The sequence below is a fragment of the Orycteropus afer genome, unplaced genomic scaffold, assembly GCF_000298275.1.
Source record: "Orycteropus afer afer isolate SDZICR_OR568_19922 unplaced genomic scaffold, OryAfe1.0 scaffold00072, whole genome shotgun sequence".
NCBI lineage: Eukaryota > Metazoa > Chordata > Mammalia > Tubulidentata > Orycteropodidae > Orycteropus > Orycteropus afer.
Genome location: NW_006921659.1, coordinates 7,495,261 through 7,521,071, shown reverse-complemented (window position 1 = coordinate 7,521,071; position 25,811 = coordinate 7,495,261). Strand labels below are relative to the sequence as shown.

General features: G+C 40.5%; 1 protein-coding gene across 1 annotated transcript in view; it reads left to right on the top strand.

Moving 5' to 3' along the window:
* CRYBG1 (crystallin beta-gamma domain containing 1) overlaps positions 1-25,811 on the top strand; it is a 314,284-nt gene that overhangs the window by 229,748 nt on the left and 58,725 nt on the right. Inside the window, exon 3 of the mRNA XM_007940839.1 lies at positions 19,430-21,012. Coding sequence (XP_007939030.1) covers positions 19,430-21,012 — 1,583 coding nt within the window. The remainder of the gene's footprint in view (positions 1-19,429; positions 21,013-25,811) is intronic.

The following is a 25,811-nucleotide window of genomic DNA, read 5'->3' as shown; positions in this document are numbered from 1 at the left end:
AGAAGTTAGTTAATTCTTTTCTTGTTTTCATGAGTTAACAAAATCTTTTCTCTCTGCCTGTTTTTCAAATTTCAGAAGCAAACTGATGTCCAGCCCCTTGGCAGAAACTTATGGGCAAACATATGTTTTGAAAACAAAGATGTATTTTTATTTTTCTTCATGGTAGGAGAAGGTAGAAAGCTCTTAAACATGCTTTTTAAATGTAGGTTATCTTTCAAATGCCTTCCGCGGTGGGTGTTGGCTGCCTATTGCTCTTCCGTAACAAGTTATTATGTATTGCACATACTTTCCCCAAACGAGATTTTATTAGGACACAGAAATTTATGGAAGAGACTCAACTTCTTAAAACCCTATCATTCAAGAAGCACTGTGGATTGAAATAAATTATAAGAAAAAAAAAGTAATCTTGTAAACTCTTAAGGCAAAGAAGTTTATGTAAGGTCTATTAAATTTTGCTTTACTGGTTTGATCACAGAAGCAGAAGAATAAAGCCCCAAATTTTCCTTGTTAATGCTTAACACTTTCCACCATCGTTTGATGTTTTAGACACAAAGGCTCAATAACTGCACTGACAGGTAGTCTTTTTACTAAGGTATGGACTCTTAATCTTCCCCTAGAAATCTCAACACTGAAATAATATCTTTTATTTTGCAAGTAATGCTTTACTGAAATAATTTGCTGAATTAAAAAAGAAATCAAACATCTCAGTTTAAAGGCATCATAACTATGGACCTTCAGAAAGTGTTTTAAGTTTAATTAGTGGAATTTATGATATTTTTAGTTAACCATATTATACCGGTTCCCAATGAGTTGATTCCAACTTGTGGCAACACCAGGTTACTAGGGCCAGATTGTAAATATCTAAAAAAATTTACTATGCAGATTAATTTAACCATAGCCTATGTACATTAGTAACTAAACTTAGGGTAGGGTAGGGTTGGAGTTGAGGAGAACTGTGGAAGGAAGTATATTGGCCAGGCTGATAATTTTGAAGGTTGTTTCTCCCTTGAGTTTCTCTGAGATAGGAGATAAAGGTACATGGATTATAGTTCAGTTACTAGTAGTGGCTAGTAAGACAACATTTTAATTCTAATTCAATATGTTGAAATGGGCAGAAGCCTGCCACCTGTCTCCAGGCGTAATCAGGACTAGGGCAGTACTTAACCTAGGTGCACAGACTTGTCCACCTCAAGCCCGTACAGGAAGAGAGTTTGCAAAATGCAATTCAAATGTGCAAGCTGAGGCAGAGAGAAGGCATCCGAAGCTCACGGTGCCTGCCAGGAACAGAACAGCAAGGGATGATGAAATGTTTTGCTTTTCAAAAGTGAAGTAGCAGCCAATTTCTCACCATCTCCCCACCGCCAACACAGTCCTAACCCTTCATGACAAGGTCTAATGAAGGGAGAGAAGAATAAGAAAATTCCATGGGAGGAGAAACCAAGTGGATCTTCTGGAGGGTTGAAAGGGTGCAAGTGGAAGGATCAACAGACCTAGAGGATGGGAAAAGGTTTGAGACATTGAATGAAAAAACTAAGAGGATAAATTTTTTAGGCCCTAAAGAGTTAGGTGTGAGTTTCTGCCCAGTTGGGTAGTTCCACTGCTGTTCTTTAGGCCACCCAGGGACTGCCCCCCACAGCACTACTCCTGGTTCCCATGGTCTTTTTCTGGTCCTTACGCTTGCTCCTTTTCCCTACCTTCCTTAGCAGAAGGTTTGACTTCTCAGTTCCTGTCTCATGACCTACCGTGTTTTTCCCTGTTCATGTTTAAGTGTGTATGTGTATGTGTGTGAGAGAGAGACAGATACTGACAGGTCTATGTATTCAAACACAACCAAAAGGAACAGAACAAGAAATGGAGGAGAGAAATGGCACCAACAGCTATGTGTGACCTAGAACAAATCATTTTTCACACCTCAGTTTTCTCAACTATAAAATGAGGATGACAACTGCTTCTCCATAGACTGTTGTTAGGTACCTGGGACGTGATTGATTCTTAACAAATGTTAGCTAAAATAAGTAACAAAACAGGAAAAATAAAAAGCCAATAAATATATAAAGCAAGTTCAATGCTACTATTAGAAATCAATGAAACTCATGTAGGTAATTTATTGTAAAATATGACATGCATCAAAAAAGTGCACAAAAATGACATTATTTATTTTGTCATGTATTTACATACTGCTTCATTCTCAAAAAGGCTTTGAAGTGGTTTCTTAAAAACGCATTTGTTTGTTTCTATTGTCTGTGGCTTACTGACATGAGTCATCTAATACTGGGACTAGCATTTTGAGATATATGTCATTTGTGTGAATATTAGAAAAAGGCACAGCCAATTTAAATAATGTTTACGTTGCCATTGGTCTGACATTCTTCCTGTAAATAAGACACATATGATGGACACTGCATTTGTACCAACTTTTCATTTGTGCACTCACTACAAACTTCGATAAAAGGTGAAAAGCAATTAATCATCTGTTGGCATAACACTCTTAATGCTATTTTTATGTCAAATCTTAGGTATATACTTACCATGAGCCAACTGTCAATGTCTTCCAACTAAAGATCTTTAAAAAGTGCATAAATATAGATGAAGAATATAGTGCGTAATTATAAAGCAAGCACCTGTGTAACTAGACTCAGGTCAAGGATATCATTGCCCTCTCTTATCTTCTGTGTGTCCCTTTCTAATCATACTCACCTCTCCCTGCCCTCTACTGCCAGGGCCTGTACTAGGGTGAGATGAATGAGGTACTTGCCTCGGTGCAAAATCTGAAGTGGGAGACACCATAAAATTCAGTGATCAAGATCAATAATACTAGATTATGCAATACTTTTTTAAATAAAAATTCATGATGAACAAAATAACAAATTTTTATAAAGACAGAATCTGTACACAGGAGGTAATTGCTATCTTAACTGTTAGAATAATCACTTCTGCTTTTCTTTTACTTTTTACCATTTATGAGTATATCTCAAAACAATACAATTTAGTTTTCATGTTCTTGAATTTCACATAAATGAAATCATACACTGTGTTTTCATTTGTGTCTGAATTCTTTCTACTGATATTATGTCTATATAATTAATTTCTGGATTGTGTGTAGCTGAAGTTCATTCATTTTTATTGCTGTGGAATATTCTAATTTATGAATATACCACAATTAAATTATTCATCCTACTATGGATGGGATCTGTGTCTCTTTCTTGTTGGGGGCTATTACAAGCAATGAGCATTTTTGTACACGTGTTATAGAACAATGTGGACAAGCTTCATTAGGGCAGTAGTTTTCAAAGTGAGGTCTTGGGGTCTTTGGGGGTTCCTGATCTTCCAGGAGGGGTCTGAGTTGTCCGATATTTCCATAATAATGCTGAGATGTTATTTGCCATGTTCATTCTTGCTCTGTCTTGAGTATTATACTGGAGATGCAAAGGCAACCTGAAGTGTGATGATGGAATTGCCCTGGTGACCAATAGAATGTGTCTGGTATGTTGTTGAATTTTAGAAATTTTTCTATTTTATTTATAACATGATAAACTGGACTGCTAACCAGAAGGCTGGTGGTTCAAACCCACCAGCCACGCCTCGGAAGGAAGGTTGGGCATTCCTACTTCCGTACTGATACTGCCTCGGAAACCCAAGGAGGGGTCCTATGAGTCGGGGCCGACTCGATGGCAAATAACAACAACAACAACAAATATAGAGAGGTATTACACATTTTTTTTTTTTTTTTTAAAAAGCTCTTGGGTTCTTAGATTTTAAGAGTATTAGATTTTAAGAGTCCTGAAACCAAACATTTTGACAAGTGTTGTTCTTGGGTATATACTGAGAAGTGGAATTGCTTAGTTATAGGAAATGCATGTCTTCAGTTCTGGTAGATAATACCACACTGTTTTGTAAAGCAATGATACCAATTTACACTACCATCACCAGTCTATGGGAGTTCCTATTGTTTTACAACCTCTCTAATATTTAGAATTATCATTATTGCTAATTGTTTGTCCATTTTAGTGAGTGTGTAAAGATATCTCATTGTGGTTTTCCTTTTCATTCCCTTGATTACTAATTAGACTGAGTTTATTTTCTTATATTTATTGACCATTTGTATATCTCTGTATGAAATGCTTGTTCAAGTCTTTTGCAGTCTGGGTGTGAATCCTTGGTTAGTTACATGGATTTCAAATATCTTTTTCCATTCTCTGGCTTGTGTTTTCACTCACTTAATGATGTCTTATGATGCTCAAAAGTTCTTCATTTCAATGTGGTTAAAGAATATTCTTTTCTATACGGATGGTCCTTTGTGTGCTTTGTTTAAATAAATCTTTCGTTACCACAGTCATGATCATATGGTTCTGCATTTTTATCTCAATGGTTTATTATTTCTCTTTCAAATGTTGGTCTATAATCTGTATGGTGTTGATTTTCCTTTGTGGATATGAGATAGGATTCCAGTTAATTTTTTTCCCATATAGATACCTAATGGTCCTGTAATCATTTATTGAAAAGTCTACATTTTTCCTATTGCTCTGTAATGCTACATTGGTTTTAAAAAGTCAAGTGGCCATGAATATATGTTCTTTCCTTTCCCATCAATTCTGTTTCCTTTATCTGTCCCTGTGCCAATACCATAATGTCTTATTTACAGTAGCTTTATAAAAGACTCAATATCTGGTAGAGCTAGTCTTCCAAATTTGTTACTTTTAAAAAAGTGTTTGGCTATTCTTAGTCCCTTGCCTTTCTATATAAGTTCTAAAAAAATTGAGAAGAATTCCATCTTTAGAGTATTGTATCTTATAATCTGTGAACATAGTATTTCTTTCCATTTATTTACTCTCTGAAAGGTTATATAATTTTCCCTGTAAAGCTCTTATACCTTGTGTTGGGTTTGTTCCTAGGTATTTCATATGTTTTCTTATATTCTGGTGAACGATGTCATTTTCTAAATTGCATTTTCTAACTCAGTTGCTGGAAGAAATGCAATATAGAACAATAATGAGATAGACATTTTAACCCATTAAATAAGCCAAAACAAAAAAAAATGTGATATTTAGAATTGGGGAACATACAGCAAATAGGCCCTTTCATATGTTTTTGCAAAGAGAGCAAATTGACATACCCTTTCTAGGACATACTTTGGCAATGCATAGGAAAAGCCTTAAAAATATGTATTCCTTTTGATCCAGCAATTTTATTTCTCGGGTCCTGTGGAAATAATTAAGGATGTACATAGAGATCAGGGAAGCTCTGGTGGCATAGTACCTAAGGCATTTGACTGCTAACCAGAAAGCTACAGGTTCAAATCCACCAGCTACTCCCCGGAAGGAAGGTTGGGCAATCTACTTCCATAGTGATACCTACCACCTTGGAAACCCAAGGAGGGGTCGCTATGAGTCGGACTCAACTCGAAGCAGTGAGTTTGTTTTTTGTATTTTTTTTATAGAGATAAATTATATATATATATATATATATTTTTTTTTTTTTTTCTGCAACCTACAATACATTGAAAAGAATATAAATAAACAGGTATAGGAATTGTGAAAGATTCACATGATAAGATTCAATGAAACAATTAAAAATATCGTAGAAGTATTATAATATACCTTTCAGTGAAGTAACCAGATACCTAACACAATATAGAAAATAGTATTATACAATCCCCTGAAAAAGAGCCAGGAAGGATACATAACAAATAATAATAATGTTGTTGTTGTTGTTGTTATGTGCCGTCGAGTCAAACCCGACTTATAGCGACCCCTCCTTGCGTTTCTGAGGCAGTATCACTACGGAAGTAGGATTGCCCAACCTTCCTTCCGAGGAGTGGCTGGTGGGTAGTGATGATTTATTTAGGATGAAAAATTAAAGATGGTTTATATTTCCTTAATTGTACTTGGTCTGATTCTCAAGTATGAGTACATATTTGTTTTCTTTTTTTTTCTTTTTTAAGGTTTCCCTTTCCATTCTTTGTCTTTTCCGCCAGAGACTAGGTGTTTTACAAACATCTCAGTTGATCCTCACAACAATCAAGAGAATGAGTATTTTAGAAGCCGATTTTGGGAGAATCATTGAGAAGGAGACTAAGGCTAGAGAAGAGGCTTTGTTCCTGTCTGAGAACTTTTACTGAGGACTTCAGTCATTGCCCCTAAGCACACTGTTGTCTGGCTCTTGCTTATTGATGAGTGGGAGAGATTTCTGGAAAATAGTATTGATGTATTCATTTGATAAATATTTATTGAGTGCCTATTAGTGCCGACCGGCCCTAGAGGATGGCCTCAGGCCTAAGGCAGTCACCTGCCACACCCAAGGCTGGCAGTTCAAACCCACCAGCCACTCCTCGGAAGGAAGGTTGGGCAATCTACTTCCATAGTGATACTGCCTCGGAAACCCAAGGAGGGGTTGCTATGAGTCGGGGCTGACTCAACGGCACATAACAGCAACAACTACTTTAGTGCCGACCACTGATGAAGGTTTAGGGGCACAGTGGTGAACAAAACTGTGTTCTTGTCCTCATGAAGCTCACACTCTGTAAAAACAGACAGACAATAAAAAAGTATACAAGTAAGTATACAATATATTTCAAGTAATAAAAGCTAAGAAGAAAAATAAAAGAAGATTATCAAAACTAATGGTGCTATATTTTACATAGAGTGATCCAAAGAGATTCACTCTACCTAGTTGCATATCTTCTCTGCAATATGATCTGGGGAAAAAAAGAAATTAAAAGAAGAGTTGACTTCTATTTGTTTATTTTATTCATGTCATGACATATTGAAAATGACTGCTTATAAGCAATGATATGCCAAGCTCTGCAGACACATTAACTCTTTTATAAGCTGTGCCTGATAGAACTATTATTTTCATGTCCATCTTAGCAACTGAGAATCATAAATTTATCTTATTAGTTATTTACTTAGCTTTGATCATTTTAACCTGAGTTGTGAAACATCAGCAAAATATCAGACTATTAACTGTGTCAACTACCACTGTCACAGGGCATTTTGTGCTTTTCAAAGCATGTTCACACATATCATTGCACATGAGTTCCTCAATACCCTGTAGGACAGACGAGGAATTTTTGAGAAAACATATTTTAGTAATATTCCTGAGTTCTTTCCATGAAAGCATGCATTCTACTTCTTAATATGAAAAGTATTGCTAGGAAGTCAAAAAAATCTTACTAGAAATCACAGGAAACTGAGGCCTTTCTGAGCAGTGTATATTAATTGGGAAGGTAAAGAATTTCCATTTTTTAGAAATAAATCTACTATTTCTAACACACTTTTAAGGTTAAATTGATCTTAAGTTATGAAATTTCAAAGTGACTAGAAGTCTCAGGCATTTGACTACTTATAGCCAGAAGGCTGGTGGTTCAAACCCACCAGGCACTCTTCGGAAGGAATATTGGGCAATCTACTTCCATAGTAATACTGCCTCAGAAACCTAAGGAGGGGTTGCTATGAGTCGAATTTACTCGAGGGCAGTAAGTGAGAAGTCTCAGAGGCAGCCTGGGGTGAATAGTGTCTTGTAGAGGCTTCTCCATTCTTCTTTATACAACTATCATCTGCCCGTTTCTTCTCTCTTCCTGGTCTCAAATCACCTTATAGTGCTGCCTGTTTGACTGCTCCCTGTGCCTAGTAGAAGGGCAGGCATAATGTCTTCAGTTTTCTCTGTGGGCCTGCTCTACTTTCTTCTCCCCAACTTATCCCCTGTCTTCATCACATCAGTTATGACTAATGAAGATTGGTTCTTGGGGACTTCAGTACATTGAGACTCACTGCTTTTTTTTTGTTTTGTTTTTTTAGTGTTTTAAAGTAATTATTCTTGATCTTAGACTTAAATTATTGTGAAAATCATTCCTTTAAATTTTTTTTTTTTGCTTTTATTATTGAGAATATACATAGCAAACATACACCAATTCAACAATTTCTACATGTATAATTCAGTTTCATTAATGACGTTCTTTGAATTGTGCAACCATTCTCACCCTCCTTTTCTGAGTTGTTCCTCCCCCTTTTATATAAATTCACTGCCCCCTAAGGTTCTTATCTGATCTTACAGAGTTGCTATTGTCACTTTGATCCCATATAGACAGTTCTTAAAAGAACATAATGCTCAAGGCAGACATTTTTTACTAGTTAAGCTACGCTATTGTTTGGTATTAAGAAGACTTCAAGGGGCAAGTCATTCTTTTTAAATTGCATAGTTAAAGAACAGGTCTTTTTGTTCTGAATCAATAAAACAATAAATTAATTCGACTTTTTCACATTTTCCAATTTGGCTAAACATTACTCCAGTTAGTAATCAACCAGTCAGTTATTTGATAACACTAATCAGGTTATACAATCCAGGAAGTAGAATAAGAAATACTTTTACTATAACTTTCAAATTCCCACGTCTCCCCTTAATTACCCATTATCCGTTAGGAAAAAAAAAAATCACTAAGTTAGGATTATACATCTCAACCATAAAGCAAATTAATTCAAAATGATAGTTATCTCTGTAAGAAAAAGAAAATGTTAAGAACCCATATAGAGAAACGTTCTGAGTTATTTTTACTCATAATTAGGTACACAGTAAGTGTCAAAGGAGCTCTGATGGTGTTAAGGCATTTGGCTGCTAACCGGAAGGTCAGTGGTTCAAACCCACCAGCTGCTCCAAAGGAGGAAGATCAATCAGGCAATCTACTTCCGTAAAGATTTACAGCTTTGGAAACCCTATGGGGGTCACTATGAGAAGGATTGACTTGATGGCAGTGGGTAAGTATGAGTCAGAATCACAGTCCAGGAAATACCAAACCAAAAATTAATTGAAAGTGGTGAGGGACTAGTTTCAAAGTGTGGACCAGTTTTAAGGAATTCAAGAGAGGTAAAAGCAGCTTAACCCTTTCAACACCAAATTATTTTCTGCTTTGAATTTTTTGTTGAAACCATGTGTTTTCAGTAATGGAAGGCATTTTGAATGGAGCGAAAAAAATATTTTAGAGGTAATATGGATTTTGATACAATTGGTGGATACATATGTCCCGAGTGGTCTCTAGTGCTGGGGTTGGTGGGATAAAGCCTCCTTCTTCAGGTTCATGCAGTTATACAGGCCCCCACAAGATGGCAATATGATCTAAAAGTGGGACAGCAAAAACCAAACCCACTGCCCACCAGTCAAGTCTGACTCATAGTGACCCCTCCTTGGGTTTCCAAGGCGATATCACTACAGAAGTAGATTGCCCAACCTTCCTTCCGGGGAATGGCTGGTGGGTTTGAACCACCAGCCTCTGGTTAGCAGTCAGATAGATGCCTTAGGCACTACGCCACCAGAGCTTCCCTATGCCACCAAAGCTCCACTACACCACCAGAGCTCCCACTAAACCTGAGAGGTAGAAAATGTAGATGGGCATTATATGTCCCATGGGTCACAAAAGTGTTAAGCTTCTGGATTCCTCACACATGGCCTCTTCTAAAGCCCTATACCTAAATCTGTAATACAAGCTTTTTTTTTTTTCTTCTTGATGGATATTTCCCAAATTATTTATGCTTCAGGCTCTACAAAACCTAGTCCTACCTGACACAAAGGATAGGTGAGATCCATTTCCATCCTAGGCCTGAGGGGGTATGGGAAGTAAGTCATTACTGGACCTAGGAGAGGAGTGTAGCTATAGGGGAGGGCTGCCTGGTGGAAGCCATGAGCTTCATGGACAGACCTGTCTACACCCAATCCACAGCCTAGCAAGAAGAGAGATGGAAAAAATATACATATTGACCTCACTCCTCTTCCTCCCGGATTCCATCAGTGCCTCCCATAAGGTGAATCTAACAAACCAAGTCCAACGGGCAAATGAGTCTGTTTAGACATTCCATCACAAGGTCAAGGACACAGAGAAGAGTGAGAAAGTGTGAGCAAACAGAAAATATCCAGCACACACTGTTTACAGACTTACTTGAGTTCTACAGTAAGGAGCTCTGGTAGCACAGTCCCTAAGGCATTTGACTGCTAACCAGAAGGTTGGCAGTTCAAACCCACCAGCCACTCTGTGGAAGGAAGACTGTGCATATATTTCTATAACGATTTACCACCTCAGAAACCCAAAAGGGTCGTTATGAGTTGGAATTGACTCGATGGCAGTGAGTCTGGTTTATTTTTTTGGTGAGTTCTACAGACAGAGCTCCATAACAAGTGAGGGTCATGACATTACTCCATCACACCTACTATTCCATGGAAAGGCCTGAGATTAAGCACACTATGTAGGCATAACTTACTCTATGCAGTCAGTACATTCATAAAAGTGCTATGTGAATTACATCCTAGTAAGCAAAGTCTTACTTTTCTAATGATTTTCTTATATTTTTCTAATGATTTTTCAAATAAGATTTTCTAATGATGTGATTTCAAATCAGAAAAATTACTACACTAACTTTTAGAGAGCCCAACTTATATCTTAGGAAAATTATTTAGACTCTTGGAGACACAGTTTGCCTCTTTAAGAAAAGGAGAAAATTCTGGCACAAAATAGATTCTCAGTGATTATTAGCAGAATGGATGAGTAAGTGATCCTACAATTCAAACATTGTATGATGTCTTCCTTTCTAATTGATCATCAAGTGTCAGTGGCTATAAACAATTTGCTTTCCTTATGTCTCTGTAAAATAATAACTTAAAGACAATTCTGATCTGTAACAGTCTGTTTTTTTTAAAAAAAAACAAACTACATTTCTTCATTAAACCCTTTCTTTATTTTAATAGCTAGAAAGTACTTTTGAAATAATGCAAATTTAACCCTCTCGTAAATTATGTCTTTCATATTCAATAATTCCTCTTTTTCAGGACACTTTAAACCTAGATGTCAGAAAAAAAAAAAAATCTGTTGTCCTTTTATCCAACAGTATACCTTTGATTTCATTCAACAGGATGTGACTATTGTTTACTTGAAGTGGCAGCATTAGAAAAAACAAACACAGAGGTTTGAGTAGAGGAGTATGTGCCATGTGCAGTTGAAAGGACAGAGCAGAGATAATAAACAAGGAAAACAATAGTGAGCAGCTGAGATGGGCTGGGCATTGGGAGTGGTGGCAAATATTAGAAATAGCACAGGCAAGCAAACTTTGCATCTGGGAGAATGGGGTGGAGTGACAGTGGAGAGAAAGGCTGTGAAGGTCTAATGTAAAGTAGTGTTGGTTGGACCATATGCAATTGGACTCTAGATGAAGAATGGGAAAATGTGGCAATTTCATTAGCCTCTTCATTAGCGGCCTACTTAGTACTAACAGTGCTACCCAGTCAATGTTGACTCATGGTGACCCCATATGTGTATCAGAGTAGAAGGACGCTCTGTAAGGTTTTCAATGGCTTTTCTTCAAAGGTGCTTCTGAGTGGACTCAAATCACCAACTTTTCAGTTAGCAACTGAGCTGTGTTAACTGTTTATAGCCTTGACCATCTAGGGACTCCAGTGAATTATTTAGTGCAAATGTTTCCCTTCACTGATTGTAATACCCCTGGAAGAAACCACTATGTTACAGCAATGTAATAACAATGCAAATAACAATGCAATGCACTGCCATGGAGTCAGATTTGGCTCATGCAATCCCTCCTTGGGTTTCCGAGGCAGTATCATTAGGGAAGGAGCTCTGGTAGCATAGTGCCTAAGGCACCTGACTGCTAACCAGAAGGCTGGCGGTTCAAACCCACCAGCCACTCCTCGGAAGGAAGGTTGGGCAATCTACTTCTGCAGTGATACTGCCTTGGAAACTCAAGGAGGGGTTGCTATGGGTCGGTTCTACTTGACGGCAAATAACAACAACAATCATTATGGAAGTAGATTGACCAACCGTCCTTCCCAGGAGTGGCTGGTGGGTTTGAACTGCCAGCCTTCTGGTTAGCAATCAAATGCCTTAGGCACTATGCCACCAGAGCTCAGGTAATGTAATAACAGAGGTTCGTAATTCTGTCCCAAGAATCGTAAGTAGGTAAAGTATATTTAGTATACTCTGAGGGAGGGAACTGAATAACATATAATAGAAAATATTTATTTTAGAAGTTAAAATGAAAAGTTTCAGTGCTTAATAAGTCAAGGTTTATTTATGTGAACATTTCTTCTTTTACATTTTTTTTTGTGTGTCTGTGTGTGTTGTGTGTGCATTTAGAATGGGCCATATATATTAACACAGCCATACCAAGAAGAAAAACACAAATAGAGATATAGGGAGGAGAGTAAATTATTTTAAATGCCTGCTCCAGGTCTAGGTCTCTAGCTTCAAGATCCATAGTTGGATTTTCTCTTAAATTTACCTTCATCTGACTGGTGGTTCCAACACTGAGATGATAGTTTCCTGTATACTTATAGTGGGGAAATACAATTTTACCTTAATTTAAAAAGTTTTCAGCATTCATATCCTGGAAGTGATAAGGAAAGAATGCTATGTCTCTTTTTCTCTCAATGTAACTCTGCTTCAGACCGTCAATCCAGCCTTGACTTTCATTTCTTCCCCCTTCCCCATTCCCATATCTGTTCCTTAGCTAGATGTCACATGATTCTGAAGTATTTCTTGCTTTTATAGAAGAATTTTCTAACTCCTGCTTCTACTTTTAAAACTTGAAAGGTGGAATAGCTTATATTTCTATATTTTTTAAGCCACACAACTAAAGCTATTTTAAAAAAATCTACACAGAAATTTCCTCACCAACGCAAACACACATAAACGTATGTTACAGATAATGTGAACCTGAAATGATATCAAAGTAGTATGGCCAATAAGCTCATTCACAATAATGTCCACCTGACTCATTCCTCATCATTCCATTCTGCTTTAGGAACTAAGGTAACTTCGGAAATCAACAAAGTAAGTTCTTAGGGAATCACACATTTGAAAAAAAAAAAAAAGAGAGAGAGAGAGAGTTATGTTTGTACATTGATGACTGTGTTTTAGAACGATGCACAGGTGAGTACTTGCAAAAGGATCTTGGATCTTGATCTGCTTTCCTGAGTCAGATTCAGGCTGGGAGCTGGCAGTAACCCAGAAGAAATCCAGTTGTGTGCACCAGCAGCTGCATCAATGTGCAGAACCTTCACATAGGCAGAAGAGGGGTATGAAATCTTAAGTGTACTGAGTCCTGTGCAGAAAAGGTTTCCATTCTGTATTTGTGTTTTAATTGTGATTTGGGTGAAAGTTTACAGAGCAAATTCATTTTCCATATAATAGTTCATCCACATTTCATTCTGTTTTTGTTTTGTTTAGACTTACCTGTGTTTCTGATTATCTCAAAGAGTGTCAAGAACTCCCTTTTGAAAGGGAGGAGGGATGTTACTGATTCTTTAGTAGCAGCCAATACTTTGTGTTCACGTCTAGCTGTAAGACCTTGTGCTGGGTGTTGGGAATGCAGATGGGACGTCTTTTCCACTCATGAGGAGCTTACATTCCACAGTGGTGTGAAAAGGTGGCAAACATATGACACACTTATTTTTAAATAGTGTGTTAGTTACATTTTCAAACAATATACTCAACATATTTTTTTTTCAACCTCCAAACCCCATTTTAGCTGAAGTATTTAAAAATGTAAAGCAAGGGTTTTAATTGATAATCTGAAAAAAATACAAAAGACATACTATTTTGCCTGAGTGCCATAACATTTTGGACATATTGTATGTGTTATATTAACAATTCATCCTGCATTTCCTTTTACTTAGCGTAGTTGAAGAGGTAGCACAATTATCTCAAATTATAGTTGATCTTCAATATTCATAGATCCTGTATGTGCAAATTTGCCCACTTGCTAAAATTTACTTGTAACCCCCAAATCAATATGGCTGGCTCCTCTGTGGTCACTTGTGGACGTGCGTAGAGAGGTGAAAAATTTGAATCACCCAGCATGCATGCTCCCAGCTGAGGTGGAACAAGGCACCACTGTACCATCTTGTTTTAGCGCTCATATTATATTAAAAATTGTCCTTTTCATAGTCTATTTGTTACCTTGTTTTTCACATTTTCATGCTTTTTGATTTAAAATGGACCCCAAATGTAGTGTTTAAGTGTGGTCTGGTGTTCCTAAGTATAAGAAGGCTGTGATGTGCCTTATGAAGAAAATACATGCTTTAGATAACCTTCATTCAGGTGTCAGTTATAATGCCACTGGCTGTGACTTTAATGTGAATGAATCAACAATATATATTAAATAATGAGTGTTTAAGTAGAAATACATATAAAACAAGGTTATGTATTATACTTTCCCTAGGAGCAATGGTTCAGTATTTGCTAATTCAGTTTTTTTTTTTTTTTTTTTTTAGCAGTTTATAGAAAATAACTACTGTGAATAGACTGTGCATATAATAGTACATGTTGTTGTTGTTGTTGTTATGTGCCATTGAGTTGGCCCCGACTCATAACGACGCCTCCTTCAGTTTCTGAGGCAGTACCACTACAGAAGTAGATTGCCCATCCTTCCTTCTGAGGAGCGGCTGGTGGGTTTGAACCGCCAGCCTTCTGGTTAGCAGTCAAATGCCTTGGGCACTACACTACCAGAGCTCCATTTAGTAATGTGTTTAAGTGGCAACTGCTGATAGCAGGTAATCACAGAACAGCACTGTAGTCAGTATTGCCTGGGCTTCTAGACCCAGGGGGAATATAGTTTTGTGGTAGATGCTTTCATCCATATACCCCCTACTGAGACATATTTAATATTAGCAAACAAGAACATTCCAAAACACATCCTAGCACATGACCCATAGACCATCTCTAAAATAGTCTTGTTGTGGACTGCTCCCCTAGGGCAAGGGTGGCAGGAGGATGCCAGTGCAGGTTCCGAGATGTAGAGGCTATCTTGAGTAAGATGGGCAGAAATTAGATGGCAAAAATGTAACTACTAAAGAGGCTCAGGACTGAAAACACCCAGCCTGGGTCCTTAGGACTCTGCCCATGCTGGAGGAGCCTGGGGGAGAAGGAAGAAAAAGGGCCCTGAGGGCCTGTTTGGAAAAAATTCTCCTCCCTCAACAGATTACCCTCAAGTTTGAAGGAGGAGGTGCTGGGTCCCTGGTCTCCCATCCTAGGTTTAGGACTTCAAATTGAGAAGTTAATACCTAAGAAGGTGCTTTCTGACACTCTCTGGACAACTGCCAAGCCATCTAGTTTTTCCTTCTTCATCTGCCATACTCAGCCCTTCCATGCACATTGCAAAGAAATCATCCCTGGCTGAAAAGAAATGTTTGTCCTGTCTTAGGAAGGGCTGTTCCTCAAAGATGTGAGTGCAGACTTTACTCAACTTTACTTAGGAGAAATAGGGCATTCTGAGCCCTACTCAGAGGATCTCGTTCAGAGATATGATGTAGGACATTCATAGGGAACATGGTCTGTTTTGGAGAAAGACTGCATTCTCCTGTAAATGAGAGCTGACCCTTTCAAATGACTTAAGATATCCCCATTGAATAAGTGCTGTGAAATGTGTACCTGAACCAGATAGATTGTGTCACACACTGTGTTTCTGCTCTTTATTTCCCAAGAAAAAGTTATTTTTTTAAATCAACTTTATTAAGGTATAATTTACATATAATGTAGTGTACCCATTTTAATGTACAATTTGATTACATGTATACATGTGTGTAAACATCACCATAATCAAGGTCTCTTCCCTGTCAACCCCTCCACCCACCCCAGACAATCAGATTGACTTTCTATCATTATATATTTGATTTGGACTTTCTAGAATGCCATTTAAAAAAGAACCATACAGTATGTAAATGTTTTGAGTCTAGCTTCTTCCACTTAGTAAAATGCTTTTTAGAGTCATCCATATTCTTACATGTTTCAGAAATTCATTCCACAGAGGAGTGTTCTGTTGTATGAATGTGCTACAATTTGTTTTTCCGTTCACCAGTTGATGGACATTTCTAGTTTTTGGCTGTTGTGAACAAAAGTGTTATGAACATCTGCGTATAAAAAAACAAAACTGTAGAACTGTAGGAAATTCAGCAGAGAAGCCTGGTCAGCAATAAACAGCCTGCCCTGCTGAGGGAGGGAGAGTCAAGTAGTTGATGAGGCCAAGTTACAAAGAGCAGTTAGTTTTGTAAAATGCAGCTATAGCCAAAAGCGGGGAGTGCCTGTATTGAGCATAGAGATGACTGCTGATCAGGCATTTTTCAACGCATGGGAAAAATGGATTGCAATCTCATTGGAGGGTAGTATAATATTCATACTAAGCAGTTTTATTTTGACATGGGCTGTAATTGAGCCAATAGACTCAAACCTATTTTCCTGGCTCCTTCTTTGGGATATATCTGAAGGCCCATCTAGGCAATCCAGACAAAGAGCTCCATCTCTGGGGTTAAAAAGACCTTACTGGCTTGTAGGACCTTGACAAATGGGAATAAAGAGTACCTACCTTAAGGGTTGTTGGGAAGATTAAATGAAAAAATATGTAAATCACTTAGCAAGTGATGGTCAGGTGGATAAGGAGTGCTTGGTTTAGCATGAATTACTATGTTTAAAAACCATATAATGTCTTTGACTAGTAGTAAAAGAATCCAAACGTAGTGCTTAAGAAATTAGAATATTTTAAATATTTTCTTTTAAATGGCACTGCAAAGTCTTCCTATATTACTTATATACTTGTTGAAGAATCTGATAGACTTTAAATATATCAACTCAGTCACAAAAACTTGGAGTGGCTGTACCATTGGTCCATCTCCTCACATAGCAGCTCTGTAGTTTCCAATCCCCTACCAGGTGCTTCTCAAACCAGACAAATGACCTCAGGAGTTTGTCAGTAAATGGGATTCAGGAGCACTTAGTGTGGAATGCACTCCCCCAGGCTGACTTTGGTTTGGGGGTGGGAGGTGTAACCCTCTGAGTCCTCTAAAGAGGTCCCTGTGGTGACTTTGGTTTGGGGGTGGGAGGTGTAACCCTCTGAGTCCTCTAAAGAGGTCCCTGTGTTGACTTTGGTTTGGGGGTGGGAGGTGTAGCCCTCTGAGTCCTCTAAAGAGGTCCCTGTGGTGACTTTGGTTTGGGGTGGGAGGTGTAACCCTCTGAGTCCTCTAAAGAGGTCCCTGTGGTGGAGTCCAAAAAGTTTAAGTTGAAAGCTGAGGACTTGGGTTAAAACCCTGACTTAATTCCCTCTCCCCTGCAACACACTTAAGTCTCTTCACCTTTCCAAGCTTCATTTTCCTCATCTCTGCAGTGGGGGAACAACATTTACTTCACTAGGCTGTAGGACAAATTACTTGATCTTACAGTGCCAGAACTATGCCCCATAAATTCTTGTTCACTCTGTTAATTCCATGCTTCATCTTACAATCTTTCCTATTTCCCCACCATCCCCTGGGTATGTAACTCAAATGAAATGGAACTGATTTACAGAGTGATTCAGAAAACATTCTGTAAAATACGTGAAAACTGTCCTCATGTTAACCTTCCTAGAAATGTGGGGTCCCTTTTGCCACACCAGGACCCAGGCTAGCACCTGGATTTTGAGTGGTGTAACAGGGGAAAAGAGACCCCAGATTCAGTAGAGACACGTTTATTAAGCCTTGGACAGGACAAAGAAAAAACAAAGACAGTCATCCAGGATGATGGAAACCATCAGCTTGTACACAGTACAGAAAGCTGAATGGAGTCCGCTGAGTCATGGCCATAGGACTAATTATATATGATTGCAAAAAAGGGAATTATCACAAAATCATGATTGGTGGCAGATCGATTTATCACCGTTGCAGGCAGGACTACAGAAGTGGGAAGCCCACGATTGGGAATTGAAGATAGAAAAGGGTTACAAGATTGGTTCTGGGCCTTGACTACCTGGCTCAGTGGTGGTGCGGATAGGCTGTGACTCATGACCATGCAGCCTGAGTCTTAGCCATAAGGTGGCTACCAAACCATACCAAGACCCCCAACTTCAAATTAGAAAAGGACACACTCAGGCAAGTTCCCTAGTCCTTTGTGTGAGCATAATCTGCTTTCAACCATACTCGTCCTGAAGGCAAACTGCCCCTCCCTAGGTTTGTCCTGGAACTTGTCTGTGCATAGCCAAGCCACAGTGCTGGTGGAACTTGTCTGTGCCTAGCCACAATGCTGGTTTAATGGTCAGAAAGAACCGAAAGGACATCTGAAACTTTTGTCAAGCTTCAAAATGAGTTAGGGCTCCCACTGCAGACCACAGCCTTCCACAAATCTAAATGTTTTTGAATTTAAGCTCTAATACAGTGGAAGGGTTCACTCTCAAGTAATGGTAGCCACAGGTACCTGTTTGGGTTCAGTGGGGGACGTTTACTCGAAAGAATGTTTCCCTCACACAGGCACCAAGGCTGAGCTCTCACTCCCTCCCTTTCCCAGGTCAGCCTCACCCTCTTCCTGCCCGCGTCTCACCTGCCTCTTCCCTGAGCGGGGCAAACCCTAGCGCGCCTCTGCCTCCATTGGAGGGTTTGCTTTATTCATTAGCTCAGAGCTTCCTCTTGGCTACAAGCGCTGGCCACCGGTGCTGGCCCGTTTGGCTCCAGGCGTTGTGAGCAGCACGGGTTTTTCCCCTTCCCTGACTGCGTAGACAGTTCCGCCGGCGGTCCCAGCCTCCTCCCACTGAGGCAGCCAGCCCTTAAGACTCTGCCAGCCGCACTCGGATCCTCAGGACGGTGACGAGGGCTGGGTTCTAGGAATGAGGTCGGCGTGGGGAACCCCGCGCTCATCTTTCTGTCCTAGCGTCCTTGGCCTGAGGGGGGTGGCTGTGCAAAGGTGTTGTCTCCTGCATACTTCCTACCCCCAGTACACCTCCGTATTCCCCTAAGACCTCCCCAAGGGGCGAATCTTTCCGCAGAGCAACTAAGCTATGGGGTAGGCTCTTTAAGGCCAAGCGGACTTTTGAATGCCCGCGCGCTTCTGCTATTGGAGGAACGCAGTCCCGGCGCGCTCTGAGCCTTTTGTAAGTTAAGGCGGGGTCCAGGTGCTAGATTTCTGCTAGGTTTCTCAATACTTTAATTTGGCAATTAAGTTGAACCCGGATGGCTTCTTACAGTTCTCAATCAGAAGGCCGCTAATACTGTTTTCCCCACATTCTCCTTCCCTTCTACAAAGAGTTTTAGAAACAATTCTACCTTACAATACTTTACCACGCTTGACTATTGTGAAATTGCATCTTTATTGAGGAAAGAGGTAAAAAAAGCAAAAGCTAGAGAGAATTGGGAAGAGTTTGTGGTCTATATGTGATTATTTGCACTTTTTGGCTTTTCCTTGGGGGAAAAAAATCCAGTTAAATGTTATTCTAAGCAGTGCTAAAAATACATGGTGTTAAAAGACAAATTCAAAACGTAATACCAGAGTTTTGTTGTAATGGATGTAACAAAGATACAACTTTCTCATTTTCAGTTGGAAACTCTGTTCTATTATCATTTTGTCTCGTAGTTCAGCAGTAAAGTCCAGGTAAAGGGAAAAACCGATTCTTACTGTATTTCTCCATCTTATTTGATTTTTCAGTCCAGAGCACAACCACCAGAGGAGAACAAAAGAAAGCCAGTTTTGGGGAAACTTGGCAATCTCTTCACCGCAGGAAAGAAACGGAATACCAGAAACGGGTTAGAGAGTTCCACCAGCTCAAATGCCAAACCAGCCTCTCCCCAAAATGTAACATCTTCGAAGCTCTCGGAGAGGGAAAATGAGAAGAATAAATCTCAGGGCCGCCGACGGTCGCAGACAGACACGTGCCCGGAGGGCTCCACCTCTGAGCCGGAGGGCGAACACTCCGAGAGCGGGGTGCAGGCAGCCCCCCTGGACGCCGAGCTGTCACCCTGCTCGGGCAGCAGTGCAGAGACCGCGGCCGTGCCGCAGTGCCATGAAACTGATTCACCGCAATTAGAACCTCTGGAGGCAGAGGGAGTGACTTTCCCAGATGCCACCACCGTTGCCAAGCAGCTGCATTCCACGCCAGAGAATTCCTCCGGGCAAGAGAGCGCAGAGACGCCCGCTCGCGGTCCAGGCGAGGACTCTTCGCCTGGCGCTGGCCCCGAACAGGAGACTGCAAGGGGAGTGCCGGGGACGCCCACCCGGGAGCTGCCGGCCGGAGGACCAACCGAAGTCCTTGACGGAGCCCGTGGGGTGTGTGCTGAAGAAGGCTCTCCGGGGCCCCGGGACGCGCGCAACCAGCCCCCTGAGGACGCATCAGCCCGGCCAGGTGACTCTCCCGGCGAAAGCGCGGAGACCAGGGACGGGTCGGTGCAGGTAAAGGACAAAGCTGGGCTGGGAGGGCGCGCTCATCCCGCCACAGTCTTAACTTTGGACATCTACTTGAGCAAGACTGAGGTAGCACAGGTGGACGAGCCTGTTGTGATCGCTGCTGGCGCAGAAGATTGCGGCGATTCCGACGACATGGAGAAGAGGGCGAGCGGTCGCAGGTCCGGAAGGCGGAGAAAGTCGCAGAAATCCAGCGACTCCCCCGGCGCAGACACCGCGTTGCCCGAGAGCCCGGCAAGGGACGACGCGGTGTTCGACGACGAGGTGGCGCCAGACACCGCCAGCGAGAACGTCTCGGCGGAAAAGAAAGTGAAATCGCCTCCGACGGCCAGCGACGGAGGCGTTGCCTCTGCTGGTAGCCAGGAGTCCAAGGCCAGCCCCGGCCCCAAAGGGCAGACCCGAGCAGAATCGGACCGGAGCAAACAGCCGCCCCCAGCCTCGTCTCCCACCAAGCGCAAGGGCCGGAGTCGCGTCCCCGAACCCGTGTCCACCCCGCCCGTTAGCGGCCCACGGACTCCTGCCAAGGAGTCTCTGATCAAGAAGGTGCCCGCACCCGACCCTGGCCCGGCTGTCAAGGGCGCTGCAGGGGAGAGCGGGGAGGAGGCGGCTCGGGTCATCCCTCGAGAGCTCACGGTCAAGAGCTGCTCGCTGCTGCAGGAGTTCAAGCCCGAGCACAAGAGGGGCCCACTCCCTAACCACTTCGACGGCCGGGGAGAAGGAAGTCGAAGTAGAGAACTGGGCAGATCCACTGGAGGTTCCGACGCCGACGGCTTGAGGCCCAGAAACCACTTCGGTGCTGGCAGGTCAACGGTGACCACCAAAGTGACCCTGTAAGTAGCTGCAGAATTGAGCTAGGCTGAGTTGCGTTGTAAGCAGCACTGGGCTGCCCCTTCGAAAGGCTGGGGTTTATGGAAGAACTGACTACACATAATTTTCTCTTTGTTGCACTTGAAATAGTGAAAGGTTAGCTTACATAGTTAAGGTTTAAGAAGATGCCACTTTTGGCAGGCTAGTCGGTTGTTAATTCCTATTTTAAGCTAGGATTTAAATTAAATGAATGTAAACATGAGATGTCCCCCTAAAGTTCAATGTTTACATAATAATAGAAATAAGACTGCATAGTGTAACAGGAGCTAATTCTACTCTTTATTCAAAATATATGTCAGCATTCCTGGGTTACCCGCCAACTGCTATCAAGTCCATTCGGACTCATAGCGACCCTATAGGACAGGATAGAAATGCCCCAGAGTGTTCCCAAGGCTGTAAATCTTTGTGGAGGCAAACTGCCTCATGTTTCCCCTCCCCTCCAGAAGCGGCTGGTGGGTTCAAAACTATGATGTCTAGGTTAGCAGCCAACTGCTTTAACCACTGTGCCAGCAGTCCTGGGTAGGAGCTTCTTAAAACACATGAACGTGTATGAAAACGTGGAATAAACACTAATATATACAGGATGACTTAGTAGCTTTGATATGCCTGAGTTTGAAGAACCTTTTATGGAACTTGGTGCCTTATTGACCTAAACGTTGTAATTTGTTTATTGCAACACAAGTATCTTGGCTGCTTCTCTCCCTTTATAATGTCAGAGAGTCTGGTGATATTTTTGCCCCCAGTTTTAAAAGTAAGTTTCAGTTATTGAAATGAAGAAAGAGTAATGCTGTTCTTACTGGAAGAATATTTTCTAAATAAAAGGACACATTAGAAGAATCAGGGCCAACAACAGACGGTAACTACTTGCCATTAAGTTTACTGATTTTACAAATATGCATTGAGTACCTTCTGTGCAGGATATTATGCTAGGTACTATGGGAAATTAAAAATAAAAACAAAAGTGGCCCAGTCTGGCGCACAAGGCACAGACAAATGAATTAACAATGTGAGATGATAACCTGATTAAACTGCCAGATGGACGTAAAGGTTGGGGAAGTCAAAGGGAGGAAGAAATCACTGCAGGTTTTTTGGAGGCAGTGGGGCTTGTTGTGCCTGGGTAATTAATATGATTCATACGGGTGGACTGGATAGAGTTGCACTCTGTACAACTGTCACGATTCCCTCTTGCCCCACACTCCCCCTCCCTGTAGCCCAGTTAGCACGTGTGAAAAATGAATGTCTGCCCTTTTCCTGTGTTCACATTGATTACAAGAATTAGTGTTTTCACAACATTGTTTTTCTTGAACAGTTTCATTCTGACTATTTGAATTCTTGGATAAGTAAGCTTTGGAGTAGGAGGTCTATTTGGTAAACAGTTGAGAGGAAAATGTACTTAATGAATAACTTGAATTATCTCATGAGCTGCCAACTTGGAGACCTTTGATACAGTCAGCTATTTATTCTGTAACGGCAGCAGCATGTTGGGGAAATAACTCGAGTGAATGATGCCCATTATTTATAGAAGATCAGTATGACTGAACATTCAAACTTCCTAAGTGTGAGCAAGACTTAGAGAAACACTGCTGTGTTCTTGATTAAGCAAGCTTCACCTGTCTTCCAATCAGAATCCACCAGTGGAAAAACCAGAAATGTTACACTGTTAAGGAGTAGGGTAAACAAACAGCATGGAAAGGATCCTACAATGAAACTTTTCTTCTTGTGCTATTTCTTATAATAGAACTAAACCAAATGTCTCTTTTTTCTCTACTGATTCTTTTCTACCTAAGCATTGTCTTTACCAGACAGTTTATTTTAGTTTGCATAGTGGCTTGTACCTTGTGAATGCCCAAACTATTGAAATGGAAAATTAATCATTTTTTCTGCTCTCTTGATCCATTTCTGTTTGACTGATGGGTTTTTGTTTTCTCAGTCCCTTCAATTCTTACTATGACTATATTTCAAGTAAAAGCATTAATCAGATTATTTTTTAAAATAATTTGAGACTGGGCACTACAAAAACTATATTTCCTGAAAACTAGTGAATATGAAACAGCATGTTTCAAAATGCTAACTGTTAAAAAATTATTTCTTCAAGTTCCCTACCTACAGCCCATGGTGAATGTTGAAATTCTTAAAGGGATATAATTAGAATAAGGAAAATTTTCCTTTCACATTATAACTGTGGCTTTTTAGACTCCTTGTTATTTTCCCCTCTCATATTATAATGAAAGCATTACAACATGAATTATAGGAGCCTTCTTTTTAATCAGTCTGAACTAGGTTAATTGTGGTGACTCTTGGTAGCAGAAGTTAATAGCACGGAAAGGTTGATTGTAAAATGTATTTTGATCTTGGGATAAATCTTTAATGTGTAGATATGTGTCTCCTGTCCTTGAGGTAGCTTATTTGCTAACCTGTAGCCTTTTCCATTTACATCATAAGATACACTTTGATGTTGGACTTGAGTACTGCTTCTTGAGCAGATTAGTTGGGATTTTTTTTTTTTTTTTTAAGGTATATTCCCTAATAGTGAACATCTCTCGACTGGTAGCATCTATAAGTTCCCCATGCCTAATCATTTCTCTGGTTTGAAAGATGTAATCTTTAGGGAAATGATTAAAAGTTGATTTTACTTTTTAAGTTTAAGATATGGGCCCACAATGAGTGAACTTAGATATTTTATGGACAGAGGAAGCATTGCCTGGAAGATACTTATGGGTACATATCATATGTAATACTCTAATAGAATTTTTTTAAAAATGAAAATCTCAATGCTGCATCTAGGAAGGACTTGATGGTATCTAGCCTGATCCCCTCCTTTTATCCAGAAAGAATAGATGTTTTACCCAGAGTCATACATCCTGTCTCTGCAAGAGGCGTGAAGCTCCTCACGTCCAGCCTCCTTAAGGGTCAGTGTATTTTCACAGTGATGAGTCTCATGTGAGGGGTAGCATGGAATTTCAGGGATTCTTTACTTTTATTTTCTTCTTATTGAGGCAGCCGCTAAAGCCTGATTTCTTCCTTTGTGTCTCTCTTGATAATTCATTGGCTCCTTGAATGATAAAGCTGGAAAGAACTGGAGGAGGCCATTGAAGGAGTCTAGTCTGACCTTATGAGGGCACTAGTAGATCAGGGGGAGCTCTGGTAGCATAGTGCCTAAGGCACTTGACCACTAACCAGAAGGCTGGTGGTTCAAACCCACCAGGAAGATGGGGCAATCTACTTCCGTAGTGATACTGCCTCAAAACCCAAGGAGGGTCCGACTCGATGGCAAATAACAATAACAAGTAGATCAGTAAGGGGCTCTGGTGGCACGGTGCCTAAGGCATTTGACTGCTAACCAGAAGATTGGCAGTTCAAAACCACCAGCTGCTCCATGGAAGGAAGATGGGACTGTTGACTTCCATAAAGATTTACCACCTTGGAAACCCAATGGGGTTTTCTATGAGTCATTATCAGCTTGATGGCAGTGAGTTTTTTGTTTTAGTATTGAGTGGTTCAGTGGTGGAATTCTCACTGTCCATGCAGGAGACAGGGTTCAATTCTCAACCAATGCACTTTCACACAGCCATCACCTGTGTCAGTGGTGGCTTGCGTGTTGTTATGATGCTGAACAGGTGTCAGCAGAGTTTGCAGACTAATACAGACTGGGAAGACAGACCTAGCAATCTACTTTCCAAAATAAGCCAATGAACACTCTGGATCACAAAAGGTCTGATCCCCAGCTGACTGCGGGCGTGGTACAGGACCAGGTAGTCCATCATGGGGAGTGGTTTGTGCGTGGGGTTGCCTAAGTCATGTGCTGACTTGATGGCAGCTAACCACCACACAAGAAGTCTGATCTTAACTGAAGAAGCAGAACAGCATAGTGGTTGGGACTGTGGCGTCTGTAACAAGAGCACATAGCTTAAATCATGGCCCTACTGCTTACTAGCTGTGTTATTTACCTTCTCTGACCTTTGCTTTCCTTATCTTAAAACTGAATGTATAAAGCTTTATGTTAGGCAAACCATATAAAGCTTTCTCAGTCAACATATGGCAATCAGTGAATGTTTGTGGATATTATGTATCTCTCCTTACAACCATCCCGTTTTCTAAACTACTAGACAAATTTTTTTTTTTTTTTTTTTTCCCTGCTTGGACTCCTTTCTTCTAGGAAAACTTATACAGAAATGACAAGTAAAAACAGATACAGGGGAGCAATTCTACATGAAAGAAAGGTGGCGCCAACCCTCAGTCCCTACCACCCTTAACCCTAAACCTTGAAGAGAATTTCAAGAGTTCCTGCAAGCAGAAATCAGAAAACATTACATTTCTGTTCTAAACTATCTAGTTTTTACAGATAGAGAAGGTAGAATCCAGAGAGTTAAAGTAACTTGACATGGTTCACACACATAATTAGTATGAGAGCCAGCACCAGAGCCAGGTAATACCAAACAGAACAGTGTGCTTCTCAGAATGAAAATACTATGTACTTTTAAAGACTTTATGACTTTAAAGACTATAAGTGCCTAAGGCATTTGACTGCTAACCAGAAGAATGGCAGTTCAGACCCACTACCCACTCCTCAGAAGGAAGATTGGGCAATCTACTTCCATAGTGATACCGCCTTGGAAACCCAAGGAAGGGTCCTTATGAGTCAAGTTGATTTTATGGCAGTGACTTTGGTTTTGGTTTCTATACCCTAGACATGTAGCTGAAAAGGGAGACACTTTTATTTGTACAGAAAATGATGGCAAATCCAACAATCTTGTGATTGCTA